The following is an 18,531-nucleotide window of genomic DNA, read 5'->3' as shown; positions in this document are numbered from 1 at the left end:
AAGACGGAAGCCAGGAGCCCGAGTCTCAAAGCAAAGGTAAATTCTAGGCCATGCTTCCCCATATCCTCAAGGCTACATTCTGCAGCTGCCCAGAAAGTCCCTGGCGAGGTCCTCCTGGAGAGGCGGCAGCCAGGGAATGAAATCCCCAGGAAGACACTCGGCCAAAGTGGGAGCTGAACAGGAAATCTTGCGGCCATGGAGAGGAGATCTTAATGAACAACTGCCACCCGCATCCCTGCCCCCAGGCCCCCCGTGCCCACTGCCCACACTCTGCGCCGCCACAGCCATAACGTACTCACAGCACACAAAGGCAATACACGCCCGGGACACTCTCACTGTCCCTCAGCAAATAGCTGCCGTCCAGCCCGGTGGCGAGCAGGAGCTTCTCCCCGGTTTCCCTGCTGATTTTGCCATGATACACAGCCACCGCATCCATTGCCTAGGAGACTCTGGGGCAGGCCGAGGTTTGCAGATGGTACTTGGGAGATGCAGCTGCTGCAGCCAGGCACAAGTCAGCCACCTGACTCCCAGTTCAGCTAAATGTGCAAAAAGAAAGAGAAGCACCGGAACAACAGGATGTTGTCTACCTGCCTAAAAACCTCCCTCTCACACTTCAATTAAAACCAGCTCAGCAACTTAGCCGCTTGGTTCTATCAAACTTGTCACCGGGTGTGGTCCCCACCCCCCAACCAACATAGGGTTCCTACAAAGAGTGCAACCTTGGAAAACGGACTTTGCACGATTTGGGCTGTACTGCCAATGCAGACTCTCACCCACTGACAAGAGTGCTTGGTAATGCTTCGATTCTTGCATTTTCCCCCCTGGGGCCACCGGGAATGACTTAGCTTACCCGATCTTCAAAGGAGTTGATAGAGGCAGCGTGTCATGCGGGGCTGAAACCTACTGAAGACGGAAGGACTAAAAGCTCTGAAACCAAAGCACCGAAACGGCACCTTCTATATGCAATTACTACTGATCATGGCCATGAGACTCCTGCAGAATCAGATGAAGCAGGTGAACAATAGACTTTGGGCAAGTTCCTCTCTCTCAGCTCCTAACTCAGATAGTCATCTTGAACGATCCTGGTCCTAAGTAAATACTGATTTTTTTTCTAGCACCTTGTCTAGGATCCCAATGTGCTGGAGGAGGTACAAAAATCCCAGTGTATGTCCAAAGGTATTCCAGATTTGTCTATTTGCTGGGCCCTGGAATGAAGCCAAATCATTTAACTGGGTCTTCATCATTACATGGATTTGTCTATGCCCTTTGGTGTGTAGGGCCCGCTTTTCAGGATTTCAGCCATAAAACTTGTTTTACAACATTTTGTGCATGTTGATAATTGTGTGGTAACTTTTATTCTGTTGTTTCTAGAGAATGGCTTCTTCTTCAATTGATGTTAAGCTGTCATTAATTTTTTAAAAGCCTTCAGCCTACATTTTCTTCTCTGAAATAAAGCATTGCTTCTATTTCAAATAGTGATAAGTAATATTTCCCAAAAACTTCCTCCATTTTTGCTAGACATCGTTTAATGCCTGGAACTCAACAGTCTTACACATGTCACGTTAGATTATGTAAAATACTTTTAGAATTGGAATACAAAGAGCTGAAGCTATGTTGTCTGTTGTATTCCTTTCACCACTTCACCACCTACTTTTCTGAGAATGCGTCTGGGCTGGGAACTCTCTTGGGAGGACATTTAAACCCTCATATCTTAACCAATGAATTGGATGCTCAGAGCCAAAGATGGTTATTTTCCCTCCAACTATGAGGGTTAAGGACAATCCTTTTGGCCAGCACCACGGCTCAATAGGCTAAATCCTCCGCCTGCAGGGCTGGCACATGGGGTTCTAGTCCCGGTTGGGGCGCCGGATTCTGTCCCAGTTGCCCCTCTTCCAGTCCAACTCTCTGCTATGGCCCGGGAGTGCAGTGGAGGATGGCCCAAGTCATTGGGCCCTGCACCCCATGGGAGACCAGGAGAAGCACCTGACTCCTGGCTTTAGATCAGCTCAATGTGCCGACTGCAGTGCGCCGGCCGTGGCAGCCTTTGGAGGGTGAACCAACGGCAAAAGGAAGACCTTTCTCTCTGTCTCTCTCTCACTGTCCATTCTGCCTGTCAAAAAAAAAAAAAAAAAAAAAAAAAAAAAGGACAATCCTTTAAGATTTCAGTGGTAGCCAGCAACAGCTCTCCTTGGTGGAAGAATGCCCAGCCATAGTAGCTGAAATATAAGTCTCCTTCATTTCTTTTCACATTTTAGAGACTTTAACGATTTTTAATTAGTTTTTTACAGATTGAACGTGCTTTGTAGACACAAACATAATATTCTCTTCCTTTTTGAGGTAACATTTTAAATTTATGTTACAGTGAAAACGCTTAATACTAAGTTTAGCAAGTAAAAAGTAAAAAAGACCCTAGTTTAGTGGGAATATAAACAACAGCTATAAATATTTGAATGGAAAAATGGTCATTTCACCCATATACAGTAAATTTTAAAGCAATCACAGATCATTAAAACTATAGTAGTATAGCTTTTTTAAAAAAAATTATTTGGCAGTCAGAGTTACACAGAGAAGGGGAGACAGAGACAGAGAGAGAATCTTCCATCTGCTGTTTCACTCCCCCACTGGCCACAACAGCTGGAGCTGTGCCAATCGGAAGCCAGGAGCTTCTTCTGGGTCTCCCACACGGGTACAGGGGCCCAAGTACATGGGCTATTTTCTACTGCTTTCCCAGGCCATAGCAGAGAACTGGATGGGAATTGGAGCAGCCAGGACTTGAACTGGTGCCCATATGGGATGCCGGCACTACAGGTGGTGGCTTTACCTGCTACAACACAGCGCCAGCCCCTGGACTCTGTATTTTGAATGTGCAAAAGATTATCCCAGAGAAACTAATCACAATGGTGGAATTTCAAATATGAAAGAAGACAGGGGAGGGGAACCCCTTATATAAGCCCATATGGACAACAGCCCACCTGTGAAGTAAACTGTGAGAACATTTGGTGTGACACAGATTAAAAACAAAATGTAACTTTTCTTTTTTGTCTCTAAACAATTTTGACAAATCATCCACACACTTGGGAACAGAGCAACCTGGATTTGACAGGACAAGTGTACCATACGTACTTCTTTTCTTTCTCTGTTTTGTTCCATGTTGCTAAAATAGCACTCCTGTCAAAGCAGCCAGGTATGATAGGGTTCAGCACAACTAAAATCACATTTTAAAAAAACGGCGGATAAATTATAAGGTAATAGTACAGCTCTCACATCCAATACCTCATTGTCATTTCACAAGCAAGCTGACAGCCAAACCAGCCCACTAGTGTAGTGTTGATGAAAAATACTGACATCGTCACTCTAGTGCTACACACTGAGCTTAAAGTGTAGAAAAAAAGAGGAACTGAAATGGCTGGCTTCCTTATCTCTCCCCAGAGAGGAAAGGGGAAAAATGAAAGAGGAGAGCAATGGAGATAGTGGGAAGTGCCAACAGAGTAATAGGAACAATGGGTTCCAGGTACAAAATATATACCACTTAGGAGCAAAATCGTCTGTTTATTGTCTCTATAAGGTCCAAGGTGGCAGGATTTGCGTTCACCACTGTATCTTCCTTGTCTGACACATGGTAGATGCTACATATGTTGAGTAATGATTTAAATTAATGCTCTTAAGGAAATAAGGTAAAACATGGGCTAGCATTGTAGCACATCGGTTTAAGCCACTACTTGTGGCACTGGCATCCAATATGAGAATGCCAATTCAAATCCCAACTCCTCCACTTCCAATTCAGCTTCTTGCCAATGCTCCTGGGAAGGAAGCAGACGATGGTCCAAGTACTTGACCCCCTGCCACCCCTGTGGGAGATCTGTATGGAGTTCCAGGCTCCTGGTCAGCATAGTCCAGCCCTGGCTGTCGCAGGCATTTAGGGAGTGAACCGGCAAATGTAAAACTGTGTGTGCATGTGTGTCACTCTTTCAAATAACTTTAGAAAATGATACTATTTTATGCACACATGTGCACACACACACACACAAATATGGTTTCTATATGTTTGTAGCCCACCTTTGAAAATGGCAAAATGGGGGCTGGCACTGTGGCATAGCGGGTAAAACTGCCGCCTGCAGTGTCAGCATCCCATATGAGTGCCGGTTCAAGTCCTGGCTGCTCCATTTCCGATCCAGCTCTCTGCTATGGCCTGGGAAAGCAGTACAAAGTGGCCAGAATGGGAGAACCAGAAACAGCTCCTGGATCCTGGCTTTGGATTGGCCTAGCTCTGACCATTGTGGCCATTTGGGGAGTGAACCAGCAGATGGCAGACCTCTCTCTCTCTCTCACCCCTCCCTCCCTCCCTCTGCCTCTCTGTCACTCTTTAAAAAAAATAAACAAATGGTAAAAAAAAAATGGCAAAGTGAATTGGAAGAATATTAGGCCAGTAATTATGAGATTCAAATTTTACACCCTGTTTTGCAACTAACTCACTTCCTCTCTCTGAGCCTCATTTTTCTTGTCTGTCAAATGGAGTTGAAACAGATGACCCCTTAGTTCAATTCCAGCTATAATACCCTGGGCTCTAAAGGAAAGCCAAATGGGCTTATTGAGAGAGAAACCGGAAAAAATGGACTGAACTCATTTGTGTTGAATAAGCAAGACTTGTTTCCTGAAATCTCACCCAGTAGGGAAAATATTTTTCTTCTTGGTGCTTTGAAAGAGCCTAAAGAATAAAAATTCTAGAGCAGAGGAAGAGGGCTTCACAGTTTAAAGAAAACTGACTTCTTATGATATAGATGCCATTTAAATCAAATATAAAAGTATTGCAAGTTAGAGGAGCTGTCAGCCAAGGTTGAAAGTGTCTTCTCATCTAAACTTGTCACCTCCTGAGGTCTTTGAGAGGTGACAAAATTTTACATGTGAATGCCCTGTCTGAGGTGTTAATTGTCTTCATTTCAAATGCCCTAGGCTTTTCTCAAGCCCAGGTAGATTAAAAGAAGGATGCCAAGGGTGGTCAAGTTTATAGAGGGCATCTGACATTTCAACATCATTTTCTCTAACCTTTCAAAACTAACTTTGTTCTTCCACTAACTTATCTATAGGTGTGAATTCTCCTGTGACAGTGTTATAATAGTGTCACCTATGATAAACCCACCTATGATGGGTTTACACATTCTCTCAGCACTTACTAAAATCACTTCCTGTTAAAAAAGAGGAAAGAAAACACATTTTAAAAAATAAGAGCATCTCCTTTCAATAATATCTGGGTTTACCTATGAGGATAAGTTTTCTTAATGTCCTTTTGTGAGAAGCCAGAGAAAGGGTTGCTGTGTTTATTTAAACCTGCTTTAAATACAATTATTCTTTCAATCAACATGTGTGTCTACTGTATGCCAGATACTTACTTAGGTTGGAACGAAGAAAAGCATAGTACCTGCCCTCACGTAGCTCATAGTCCTGAGAAGATGATGAACAAGTAGACAATTACAAGTCACTTAATAAGACTTGGGATAGAGGAAAGTGTAGGGATCTAGGTGCACAGTAGTGGCATGTCTAACTCAGCTTATACTCTATATGTCTATAATCTTATTGAAAAGACCAGTTCTTTATATTTCTGTCTTCTATGTATAGTTATTTTTATTTGACCTAATTTTACTTTTTTCATGACTCGAGAGACACCCCCTAATTTGAACTGAAATTCTGTCTAAAATAATAACAATAGCTAAAATTTGTTAACTGCATACTACATTTCAGGCATCTTGCTAAGCACTAGAAATATATAATCTCATTTATTTATATCAGTAACCCCCATAAAACAAATACTGCTTTTATCCTCATTTTTAGCCACAATGAAGTCAAAACTAAGAGCACCTAGGTAGCCTGCTCCAGGTGGCACAGCTTGCCAGTCCCAAGATTTGAGGACAGGCCACTGAATACGGAGCCTGTGCATTTCTTCTGCCTCCCAATGTTAATTTTGGGACCACTGCACTAGGTTGTTTGGGATTCAGTCTATCTAGAAACTATAATTTTGACTTCTAGAATGTTCTTCTTACACTTCTCAAGTGTCAGTTGCCCCCATACTTTTGAGCATGCCTGTGTGTGATATGAAAATGGTATCTGGGGGCCGGCACTGTGGCATAGAAGGTTAATCCTCTGCCTGTAGTGCCAGCATCCCACATGGGTGCCGGTTCAAGTCTCACTGCTCTACTTACAATCCAGCTCTCTGCTATGGCCTGGGAAAGCAGTGGAAGATGGCCTAAGTCCTTGGGCCCCTGCACCCACATGGGAAACTTGGAAGAAGTTCCTGGCTCCCAACTTCAGATCAGCCCAGGTCCAGCCATTTGGGGAGTAGACCACTGGATGGAAGATCTCTGTCTGTCTGTCTCTCCTCCTCTCTGTATCTTTGCCTTTCAAACAAACAAATCTTTAAAAAATAAAGATAAAATATAGTATCTGATGTAGCTTATCAGCTGATACCCTGTTTTAGTCTAGGTCTCTTTGATTACTATCTTGGAAGGATCTTTAGAGTCAATGTCTTTCTCCTAGAGTTCCAGGTAGGTAATCTAGATTATTAGCTTATCCACCCAAAGTAAGAGAATATTCCTGAGTTGCTTTGGGGGTTTGTTGTTTTGTTTTGTTTTGAAAGCAACCTGGGCACCTTTCATGCTGGGTAGACATATATTCATAGGTAAGCTCTTGTTATCCATTTCTTTTTGTCCCTTTCCAAGACAACATGAAGGCTACACTTCCTGTCACTTTTCATCTTTTCCCTTGAGGATAAACATGCTGGCACATGCAATGTGCCTGGAACCTAAAAACATCCACGTTTAGTTTTTCTTATTAGCCTATGAACCTCTGGAAGACAGAGATGATGGTACAGTCTTCTTAGTACACCTAGATCCTAATGTAGGATCTTGCACTCAGTTCATGCCCTTCCTTTCTCCTCCTCATTCCTTTTTCAGAGAGAATTCTCTGCAGAAAGTGACTTTTCATTTGCCTCAAGGAATTTATCATTTGAGACATCAGCCTCTTTCACATTCATCATTTACCAATGTGCACCCTGTGGTCTGCCTATATTTGGTTTGTAAAAACACCTTGTTATACTCCCACACCTCAACATCTGACAGAGAAACGAATTATGTAGTTCTTTTGGCCTCATCTACTAAGTTTCCTTTGGATCATTACTGAATTTTCTTTCTGCCTCCATTTATTGTGGGTATGGTATCAGCACAAGCAATTATCACTTCTTTGTAAATGAGGCTTCAGTTTTCCATAAAAAAATCTGTTATTTTTCTTGGAAGTTCACAAATAAAGTTTTACCACTGGAGTTTAAAAGATTAAAGTCCAAGAAGCTGTTACTTTGCCTGGTTTTGGCTGAGTATTTTGTAAGAAACCTCTGATGTTTTAAAACATGAATGAACACTTTGATCTATACATCACAAACACCAAAATTTGGCAAAGTAATATAACAAAATGGACTATAAACATTTCCCTCAGCAGTTTTGTAAATACAAATGAAATATTATAGCTCAGCAAACAAAGCAGCTAATGGTAGATTTCTAAACACATTTGGAGTCAGGTATACATGCAACATTGGCATTATTTTTCTTTTCAGTCTCAGTAATAAATATCTCATGAAAAAATGCTAGAATCATTGATCAATGAGAGTTCAGCAGTATGAGTTTTTTCACAAAACAAATCATATATGTTTAGAAGTTTCAAAACTATATAGACAGTATCAGGAATTGCAATTGTAAAGATATGAAATTTTCAATATTTGCTCAATCCTTTTCTAACCTGGAACGAATACAGTTCATTGAAATTATCAAAATAAATATATGAAGGAAAAAGTAAATCAGATTAAATCTCCTAAAACTTTTACTTACAAAACTCTCACAGGGCTTTTTGTCATCATTTCATAAACTTTAGATATGGTTTAATGCAGCCTACTACAAAAGTAATCATAGGTTTCTGCCTTGTGTGCAATTATTTTCGTAATGTAGTGCAGAATGAAGAATAAAGCCTAAAATAGTATACATACATATAAAAAAAAAAGAGCGAGAGAATGTCTTGAGCAAAGCTGCAATATTGAATTTTATTTTGAAGTAAAGAAAAGTCAATTTTCCTAACAACTTTTTGTTGACTGAGGGCACAATGTGAAACCATCTGGCTCTCATGGAACATTTGCAATCCAAAATGGTACACATTAAACAGACTCCTCTAAAATCTCTTAGTACCTACTGGCATTCAGCATGTATTAAAACTACTAGCTTTCAGGGCTGGCACTATGGTGTAGTGGATAAATACGCAGCCTGCAGTACCAGCATCCCATATGTGCACCGGTTCAAGTCCCGGCTGTTCCACTTCTGATCCAGCTCTCTGCTATGGCCTGGGAAAGCAGTAGAAGATGGCTCAAGTCCTTGGGCCCCTGCACCTTCATGGGAGACCTAGAAGAAGCTTTTGGCTTCAGATTAGCCCAGATCTGGCCATTTTGGCCATTTGGGGAGTGAACCAGTGGATGGAAGACCTGTCTGTCTCTCTCTCTGCCTCTCTGAAACTCAGCCTTTCAAATAATGAGTAAATTTTTTTAAAAAAAACCACTAGCTTTCTAGAGAGGTTTGCCCCTAATTGGTATTCCAAAGTTTATAGAATTTTAAGGTGGTATTAATAGATTCTGAGGTATTGTATTACAAAGAGCACAATAAAATAATCCTTTGGCCTGTGATTAGGCTGTATGTACAAATAATAGTAATAATAATAGGATTCAGTGAATCCTCAAAAAATCCTGTACTAAAATGGTAAGTGCTTGTTCTTAGAATCATATGAACTTTGTGAGGAGCTTTATATAGGTTTTTTAATTTTAAAAGAAAAAATGATCATTTATTAATTGATGCCATTTCATACATAGAATCTTGCAAAAATTGACATCTATAGGCCAAAAAAATATGACAGAACTGATGAAAAGACTTGCGAACTAGTGTTTTGTGCGTACTTATCTTATTTCTTCTAATAGAATGGGAGGTCAGTGAGGGCAATAATGATACCTTCCACAGAGTAGAGCACTTGGCCCAGCTCATAGCAAGCCTGCCCTGAATTCAGCCTGCTGCACACTTGATCTATAAAGTAATAAAGGAAGCTAAAGATTCCTGGTGGCACTGCTTGCCTCTAAAATTGACACTCAGGATGATATACTGCTTTCCAACAATTGCTTTATGCCCCCAGAGAAGTTAGGCTAGATAGGCTACAATCTGGCCTGCTGGAAGAATTCTTGGGTCCACTGGAGAGAGTGCTTCCAACAGTGCACCAAATGGACAGTTGTACTCAAGGAATTGTACTAGGCTTTCTGGGGGTATTGATACCCAGTACAGCAACACTCCCTATGCCTATTTCATTGTTTCTAGACACTTTTATTAAAGGCAAAAAATAAACATTATAGTCAATAAGAAAATCTGTTCATCAACCTCAGAGGCTAGGGTTGTTTAGTATCCTTAAATGCATGTGAGGTTTAGCACCAGTAAATGCATTCACCCTATCATGTGGCACAAAGTGAGGAAACCACTCAAGAGTGCTATGTACAGTGGCTGTACCATATAACAAGAATATGCTACCATGGGTGTTGAGACTTTACAAAGCATGCAATAAAGAAATTATGCACTTCTTTGCCTCTCTGTCATAGACTTAGCATCATGGCTGAATTTAAAAGCATCAATTCCAGTCCCCATTTTGCAACATGAGCTTGAAGCTTTTTTTCCTTTTTTATTTTATTTAAGGAATACAAACTTCACACATTTCAAATATACAAGTTTAGGAACATAGTGATTCTTCCCACCCTATCTCTCTTGCCCGTATTCCAAACTCTTCTTCCTCTTGCCTCTCCCATTCCCACTTTTTTTTTTACAAAGATCTATTTTCAGTTTACTTTATACTCATGAGGTTAACCCTAAATAGAGAGTTCAAACAGTATGAAGAAAAATTTTAAAAAAACAAAATGAATTAAACAAAAAACATTGTTCTTCAACAGTCAACACAAGGGCTGTTCAAAATCACATCACAAAGCATCAATTTCACTCTTATAGATTACCTTTTAGGTTTTGAAGTCTCCTTTCCTCCTCCTTCCTCACTGAAAAAAATATATACATACACTGGACATTTATAACTGGCACTTTATCTACTTAAAACAAATTAAGTAATTCAGACAGATTTCAGGTAAGTAGTCAAGATGTGCTCTATCTTAATTACATTAAACTTAGACACAAACTTTTCATAAGGTCAGTCAGCTGAATCAAACATAAACCACTCCATGACCTAAATTACCACCCTTTTCTTGCATATCTGGAAATGAAAATAATAAATGGTCTTATTTACTGGTAGCCTAGGTGGTCACATCTCACAAAACTTGAGAGATTCTAAAACAGCAGCTCCACGACCTGCCACCATGACTGCCATTATGCCTCAAAGTCCCTCCCTTACAACTAACTTCATTGGATTTAAGCATTGATGATCCTTGCTAATATGCAAATATATTATTCCATAAGGGTAGAAGCTTCAGGTAGTATAACATTACAAAAACAAGACAGATATTGGAACCAGTAAAATTTTACTTTGGAGCCACCAGTTCCCAAATTTGGGCATTAACTTACCACATTTGTACCCAATTCGAAGAATGGTTGGTTTGGTTTCCTGTTACACGTTACAGTCACCAAAAGAGGTAACGTACCCTGGGTGCTTGGCGCATAGTAAGCACTCAGTGGTAGCTCTCATTACCATTAATAATCTCTTATAATTGGCGCTATCAGCACACACAAGAGTATCACAAAACCTTCCACAACCCAGAAAACCTAGCTTTGCATCTGATTTCCCTGATGGACCCTTTCTTCTCTGGCACTCTCTTCCCAAGTTACCTGCTGTAGTCACAACTCTTAAGTGAGAAAGCTAGTGGGGCAGGGTCGCTTTTGCTCTATGTCCCTGTGCCAAGCAGTAGCTGGCCTCTCCTCTCTTCCCTTTCACCTCTCGGAACACTTATCCTGTGAGCAGTCTATAGCCTGGCTCCTTCCCCAAATCCTGAGCACCTCGGTTGGATTATGCATGGAAGAGGGGACAGCGCCTGGAGGGCAGGAGGGCCATTTCTGCTCATGGGACATCAGTGGGTCTCAGGGAGACAAGGGCCTCAGGGAAACAGCCCTTCTTGGTACACAGAGGGGAGGCTGGACCCCAGGTTTTGTAGTTTCCATCCTCTGTGCCTCACCAGCTATGGAGTAGCACACACGCCCGTCTTCAAGGTACTATGCAGATATGGACAGTGAGAGTAGCGGGGACAGTCACGGTGACTCAGAAGTCTCACGTACACTACCCCAATTCTTGGGTAACTCACAAGAAAGGGGCCGTCCAGCAGTGACTGAGAACAAACTTTCTTTCTCCTCAGTGGGATGCGGAAAAGATTTAAGCTGCCGCCTCTGAGCAAATCTGCCCAGAAATACAAATGACACATAAGACATAGTAGGCAAGTACACACTCTTTATTACTGGTTAGAAACAGAAAACCCCTGGCAATGGTTGATCTCTGTGAGTCAGGCAGGATTTAGTGAGGGAACTCTAGGACACCTTTGATTCAGACTAAGATTGTATCTAACTCCCTCAACCTCTGGGCTCTACCTTGCCTTGCAGCAACTGCCATGGGAAAGAGAGAGCCTGTAGTGGGAAGGAAGGGGCCCGGGGCACTCTCAAGAATGCTAGCCCAGACCAGGCCAGTCAGTCCTCACAAGAGAAACACCATCCCTAGCCTGGTAGCCTCAAAGTCGGTCCTTGATGTGCTGCTCACAGGAAAGGACCTAGGGGTGGGGGTAGCCTAAAACCAAGGAGCAGAATGTGCAGCCCACACTCTCCTAAGCACTGTCCTTCAAAGAAACCCAGTGATCTTTCAGGCAGTCTGGTGGGAAACCAAGGAAAACAGCTGTCCTTCCCAAGGGAGGAAATCAGCAGAGAATCAGAAAAGACTTGCCTCCACTTTCATAAGGCCTCTTTTCTGATTTCTGTCACTGCTCATCTGTTGTACTTGGGGGCAATGTGATGAACAGTTTGGTTACTCAAGTTCTCAAGTTCTTTCACATTGCCCCCAGAACTGCAAAAAGGGGGGGGGGGGCATGGATGTCATTTCAACGGGTCTTGCCCAAAAGTGGATTTGGATGCTATTTCTACTGGTTTTATCCCAAAATGGACCTAGATGTTATTTCAACAGGTTTTATTAAAAAGTGGATCAGGATATTATTTCGATGCATTTTATTCAAAAATGGATCTGAAGGGACCGGCACTGTGGCATAGTGGGTAAAGTTGCTGCCTGCAGCACTGGCATCCCATATGGGCACCGGTTCAAGTTCCAGCTGCTCCACTTCTGATCCAGCTCTCTGTTATGCCCTGGGAAAGCAGTGGAAGGTGGTCCATGTCCTTGGGTCCCCGCACCTGCATGGGAGACCTGGAAGAAACTCCTGGCTCCAGATCAGCTCAGCTCTGGCCGTTGTGGCCATTTAGGAGTGAACCAGCAAATGAATTACCTCTCTCTCTCTGCCTCTGCCACTTTGCTTTTCCAATAAATAAATCTTTTTTAAAAAAATGGATCTGACTGTAATTTCAATTGGCTTTTCCCAAGGCCACATTGCATGCAAGGCATAGATACCCTTGATGGAATCTGCATTCCAAATTATACTCTCTCCCATCATCTAACCAGACTAACTAAAAAAAGTTTGATATATGCATCAGACAATAACTTATAAGTCTAGCTTCTAACACAAACTATGCAATACCTATTTAATGAATTAAGCAGAATTTATTGAATTTGCTATCACCTATGCAATTAATATAACAGCTCCCAGAACACTTTCAAATTAATTTATTGTTTCAGTGGAAAAACACATTTCTACCAGAACTATCTTGTTCTTCTAATCCGCCTAATGAGTGTCCACACATCTCTTCCCTGATCTCTCACATTTCTGGGATCCTCTCTCCACCGGAGTCTCACTGAAGTATATGGGTCCATCAGGTGTTTCTTCTGGCTCTTGGGAGCTCTTCTAACAGGACAGGTTCAGCTTCTTCGACAATAAGCAGGTTTGGTGTGGCTGAGACTCAAAAACGGGATCTCTTCTATGGAACTTAAAAAAGAAGCAAACATGAAAATTGCTAGGGTTTCCAAAGGAACAATAACATTTTCAGGGAAAAGCGGTGTTCCTAAAGTTCAACACAACTTATAACTCTAAACTGAAGGGGCTGCTCCCAGCTAAATACTCAAACATGACACCTTCAAGGAAAAGAGTTAAAGAAGTCAGGAATGAAAACAAACAAGGCTTCATGACTTCAGCTCCTCCAGGGTGTCAATCACTATCAGCCATCCAGAATGCATCACCTGCAAAACTTAAATGCAGTTATGAGAAATTCACCATTTAAAGCAAGCATTATAGATAAAAGTAGTCCTTCTTTGTTCAAGTAAATAAAAATATAAATACATATGCATTTGTGTGTATGTGTACCCACAGGGCTAAAAAGTGGTTAATTTGGGTAATGGAATGATGGAGTAATTTAATTTTCTCTATAAGTTTGGTTTCAATTTTTTTGTGTGTAAATTAGTTAGTTTCTGATAAGCAGGGGAATCTTAAGAAATTGTTTTCTTTGGGAGTGTTTTCATTCTTACTTACCTTCTTGAAATCAATAAGTTTGTCCTGGATCAACGCATCTACTCTCAACTGGCCTAAAGACTCTCTTGCATTTAAAGCAGCATGTGCGCCCTGCAAAATTATTGGTTTTACACGAAGGACAGTCCCAATTCCCTGGATGGTAGCGTAGGGAAGGCTGCTGCTGGGACTCCAAGGGTGTTTTTCCATTCAGCTGCTTGGCCTTCTGCAACTGTGTGTGCGGCTTCCTTGGGCTTTCTCTTATGCCACAGCTCCTGCTGTCTCGCAGGGAGGCCAACCCCTGGGCCTCTTCGGGACTTTCTTGCTGGCTGGGGCTTGCTCGAAACTCCAGGGGAGCTAGCCTCTGGAACCCCTCTGGACCTTCTTGCCAGCTGTGGCTTCTGTAAAACACCAGGGTACCCATCCCCTGGAACTTTCCTGGCTCTTCTTGGCTACTGCACTCACTATCCACAAGAAGGGGCAGTCCCTGGGATGTCACTAGATCTTCTCCCTGGGTGTGGTTCCCTTTGTCCTCCAGAGGGGCCATCTCCTGAGGGCCTTCTGAACCTTCTCCCTGGACGTGCCTCCCTGTGTCACCGGGAAGGGCTCTCTCCTGGATCCCCTGCACGACTTCTTCCTGGTTGTGGCTTCCACCATCTCGCAGGGAGGCCATCCCCTGGAGTATCTCTGGATGTTCTTCCTGGCTGAGGCTGGTGTCCCCAGGGGGGACTGGCTCCTGGAGGATCTCAGCACTTGCCTCCTGGCTGTTGTCCTTCTGAGGGGCCACCTCCTGGAAGACCATTGCAGGCCACGGGCCAGGTGGGAAGATCCCCACAGGAGGCTGTGAAGGTGGAACTGCTGCAGCTTCTGCTCCCATGAATACCGTGGGTTGTAGAGGTAGCAAGAATGGGAACCCCACTGGTGGGTAGAAAGGAACTGAGTTTGGCACTGTCATTGGCAGAGGTGGTTGTATGGTCTGGACCCAGGGGTCTGGGGGTCCAGGCATGGAAACAGCAGCTGTTGGAGCTGGCATCTGGCCATCAAACAGCCCACCATGTGCCTCCATAGCCACCATCCCTCTCTGCTGCTCTAGATTCAGGGGCCACGCTGCAGCCCAATGTTGCTGCTCAGCCCCCAGCCCGAGACCTACTTCATGGCCCGGAGGGGCAAACTGGGTAGATGGCTCCATCTGGAGCAGCCTCTGGTACAGCACATCGCGCTCATTCAGCGTCACCTGCAGGGTGGCCAGTACGTAGTGCAGCTGTGCTACCGCCATCTCGCGCTTCTCTCGCAGCTGCTGCAGCTCAGAGGCCAGAGCCGAGGACGCTAACTCGCGCTCCTCCACCTGCTCCTGCAGCTGCCGGAGCCTGTGCCTCTGCTGCTCCCTCTGCCTCGCGGCGGCTCTCACACCCAAAGCCAGCGCACTCCAGGCACAGGCCCTCTTGAGGGCACGCGGTACCTGCGGGTCGACCACGACTGCCTGAAGCCGGTCCTCCACCTCACTCCAGGATTGGGAGCGGAAGGCCACGTAGAATTCCGGCCCGCCGCCATTCATGAGGACTTCATCGTTGATAAAACGGATCACCTCGTTGTGGCGGAAACCACTAGCGTGATCCCCGAAGTCCACAGCCATGGCCGCCGCGGGCCAGTCAGGCAACCGCCTTCGGTGTTAGCCCCCACTGGTCCACCCCTCCCTCGCCTCCTGGCTCGGGCCCTGTTTCAGTCCTTGCTCAGTCCTAGCCACACACTTCGCTTCTTTCTCCCGCCTTGCCCTTTGGTGGTCAGTCCAAGCAACCGATTCACTCACCACACCAACCGTTGGCAAGCGGCGCGTCACAGAGCAAAGCGCTGAGTCACGCACGCAAGGCCTGCTGGGACAGCCTCACATGCCACAGCGCCACCTACAGGGAAGACAGAGTCAGTGCTCGTGCTGGAGCCTGCGGCGAGCTAACAGAAACTGTTTCCAGGAGCTTGGAAAAAACAATTCCCAGCATTATGAATGAATTCCTAGAGAGGTGGTAGAATTGGATAGGTGTGTGCCTGAGGACTTTTTACTTCCGCTCCATCCCGGGTACTCTCGGTTACTGCTTCAAACATTCTATGGGGTCGGTCATGCAGCCTGCACACGTTGCTCCTCACCCTGACCAGATAAATTTACAGTCCTCCACCATTAAGAAAATCCAGTGAGGTGCTGCTGTTGCAAACACAGTGAATTAAAACACTGCCCGCAATGCCGGCATGGCATGGCATGGCATGGCATGGCATGGCATGGCATCCCATCCCATCCCATCCCATCCCATCCCCCTCTCCCATCCCTCTCTCCCCTCTTCTCTCTCCCCTCTCCCCCCCCCTTTCTATACCTCTCAAATGAACAAATAAATCTTCTCAAAACATAAAAGAAAATTTAATGAGGCATGGTCATTTGACAAAGTTATTAAAAGCTACTTAGAGGGCCAGCAATGTGGCGCAGTGAGTTAATCCTCTGCCTGTGGTGCCAGCATCCCATATGGGCACTGGTTCGAGTCCCGGCTGCTCCACTTCAAATCCAGCTCTCTGCTATGGCCTGAAAAAGCAGTAGAAGATGGCCCAAATCATTGGGCCCCTGCCCCCGTGTGGGAGACCAGAAGAAGTTCCTGTCTCCGGGCTTCGGATTGCCGAAGCTCTGGCTGTTGCAGCCATTTGGGGAGTGAACCATTGGATGGAAGACCTCTGTCTCACTGTCTGTAACTCAGCCTCTCAAATAAATAAATAAAAATTTTTTAAAGCTACTTGAGACATCCACATCCCATAGCAGAATATGGGGGTTGGTCCTAGCTGCATTTCCAATTCTAGCTCCTGGTTAATGCATCCTATGAGGTAGCAAATGATGGCTCAAATGCTTGGGCCCCTGTAACCTATGTAGGAGACCCAAATAGAGTTCCAGGCTCCTTGCAGGTATTTGAGGAATGAGTGGATGGAAGGGGTGTGTGTGTGTGTGTGTGTGTTTCAATGTGTCTCTCTCTGCCTTTCAAATAAAATGAAAATTTTTAAAAAATTAAAAATAAGGGGCCAGTGCTGTGGCACAGCGGGTTAACACCTGGCCTGAAGCACCAGCATCCCACGTGGGCGCCAGATTGAGACCCAGCTGCTCCACTTTCGATCCAGCTCTCTTCTGTGGCCTGGGAAAGCAGTAGAAGATGGCCCAGGCCCTTGAGCCCCTGCACCCGTGTAGGAGACCCAGAAGCTCCTGGCTGCTGGCTCTGGATTGGTGCAGCTCCAGCCATTGCAGCCAATTGGGGAGTGAACCATCAGATGGAAGACCCCCCCCCCCGTCTCTCTCTCTCTCCTCTCTCTGCCTCTCCTTTCTGTGTAACTCTGACTTTCAAATAAATACATCTTTAAAAAATTTAAAAATAATTCAGAGAAGGGAAGATTAAAGAAAAAATGAAAATTAAATGATTGAGCCATGAAGTCCTTGTATTTTCCTTGTAAATTCATTCCTGTATTACCTGCACAACCCTGGTGTCAGTACCTTAGAATACTCCTCCTGTGATATGGATCTTCTTTAGGAGAAATAGAGAATAACTATAATCCAAATGAGGAATAAAGCACATCCTAAAGATAACTATATAGATAAAAACAAAAAATATAGTTAATGCATTCTGGCTTTTAAATCCTCTTTTTTAAATATATGATTTAAGAAACAAACCAAAAAATATAAATTCATATTGGTTGGCATGTAGTATATAAAGATGTAATTTATGGCAATAATGACATGAAGAGAGTGGAGCTATAGAGGAGAAAAAAATTTCATAGACTACTCAAATTAGGTTGGTATCTTAAGTATATTATCAAAAATTAACACATTAACTGTAATCCTGGGGTAATTACTCAGAAAATAACTAAAAAATTTGCAAAGAAGGAAATGAGAATCAAAATGGCACATTAAAAAAATAATGAAACACAAAAATAAGACAATAATGGAGAAATTAAAGGGGAAAAGATATATTACAAATGGTAAAATGTTGGAAGTACTTCCATATCAGTAACTATATTAATTAAACTAACTAAAAGACAAAGACTAGAAAAATGGATAATATTTTTAAATCTGTTGCAAATATGTGTTGTCTATAGGAGATTCATTTTAGGCCCAAAGACAAATATAGGTTGAAAGTAAAAGGATTGGCCAGCGCACGGCTCAATAGGCTAATCCTCCACCTAGCGGCGCTGGCACACCGGGTTCTAGTCCCGGTCGGGGCGCCGGATTCTGTTCCGGTTGCCCCTCTTCCAGGCCAGCTCTCTGCTGTGACCCAGGAAGGCAGTGGAGGATGGCCCAAGTACTTGGGCCCTGCACCCCATGGGAGACCAGGAGAAGCACCTGGCTCCTGCCTTCGGATCAGTGCAGTGCGCCAGCCGCAGCATGCCAGCCGTGGCGGCCATTGGAGGGTGAACCAACGGCAAAAGGAAGACCTTTCTCTCTGTCTCTCTCTCTCACTATCCACTCTGCCTGTCAAAAAAAAAAATAAAAAGTAAAAGGATTGAGGAGTGGATATTCAGGAAAGCAATGGAGATGCCACTTGGGAGGTCTACATCCCATACCAGGGCATCTGGGTTCAATTCCTGGCTCTATTCCCAATTCCAGAATCCCGTTAATGTATACCCTGAGAAGCAACAGGCGATGACTCAAGTAATTAAGTACCTGCCACTCACAAGGGAGACCCATATTAGATCCCTGGCTCCTGGCTTTGGCCTGGCCCAAACCTGACTGTTGCAGCCTTTTGAGGAATCAATCAACAAATCAAAAATCTCTCTCTCACTCTTACTCTAGCTCTCTCTGTAACTCCATTTTTCAAGTAAATAAATAAATCCTCTTTTCTAAAGCAAGAAAAAGCTATATTCCATGGAGGTAGTAA

The 18,531-nt window shown here is 43.8% G+C and overlaps 1 protein-coding gene across 4 annotated transcripts in view; it reads right to left on the bottom strand.

Moving 5' to 3' along the window:
• The window catches only part of SH2D1A (SH2 domain containing 1A), a 134,461-nt gene that overhangs the window by 22,831 nt on the left and 93,099 nt on the right, over nucleotides 1-18,531 (bottom strand). Inside the window, exons 1-3 of one of the 4 annotated variants that reach the window (XM_089324770.1) lie at nucleotides 13,664-15,830; nucleotides 12,961-13,123; nucleotides 10,064-10,102 (exon numbers count right to left, since the gene is read on the bottom strand). In XM_089324770.1, the coding sequence (XP_089180896.1) occupies nucleotides 13,674-15,272 (1,599 nt within the window). In that variant the 5' untranslated portion in view covers nucleotides 15,273-15,830 and the 3' untranslated portion in view covers nucleotides 10,064-10,102; nucleotides 12,961-13,123; nucleotides 13,664-13,673. Of the gene's footprint in view, nucleotides 1-299; nucleotides 545-850; nucleotides 1,362-10,063; nucleotides 10,103-12,846; nucleotides 13,124-13,663; nucleotides 15,831-18,531 lie in introns of those variants that run through there. The other 3 variants (XM_070066525.2, XM_002720273.6, XM_089324771.1) reach the window with 3 other exon arrangements.

The sequence above is a fragment of the Oryctolagus cuniculus genome, chromosome X (genome assembly GCF_051225735.1).
Source record: "Oryctolagus cuniculus isolate XC-2025 breed Fujian yellow rabbit chromosome X, ASM5122573v1, whole genome shotgun sequence".
NCBI classification, from domain to species: Eukaryota; Metazoa; Chordata; class Mammalia; order Lagomorpha; family Leporidae; genus Oryctolagus; species Oryctolagus cuniculus.
Note: the sequence above shows the minus strand (reverse complement) of the source record. Positions and strands in the feature narration are given on the sequence as shown.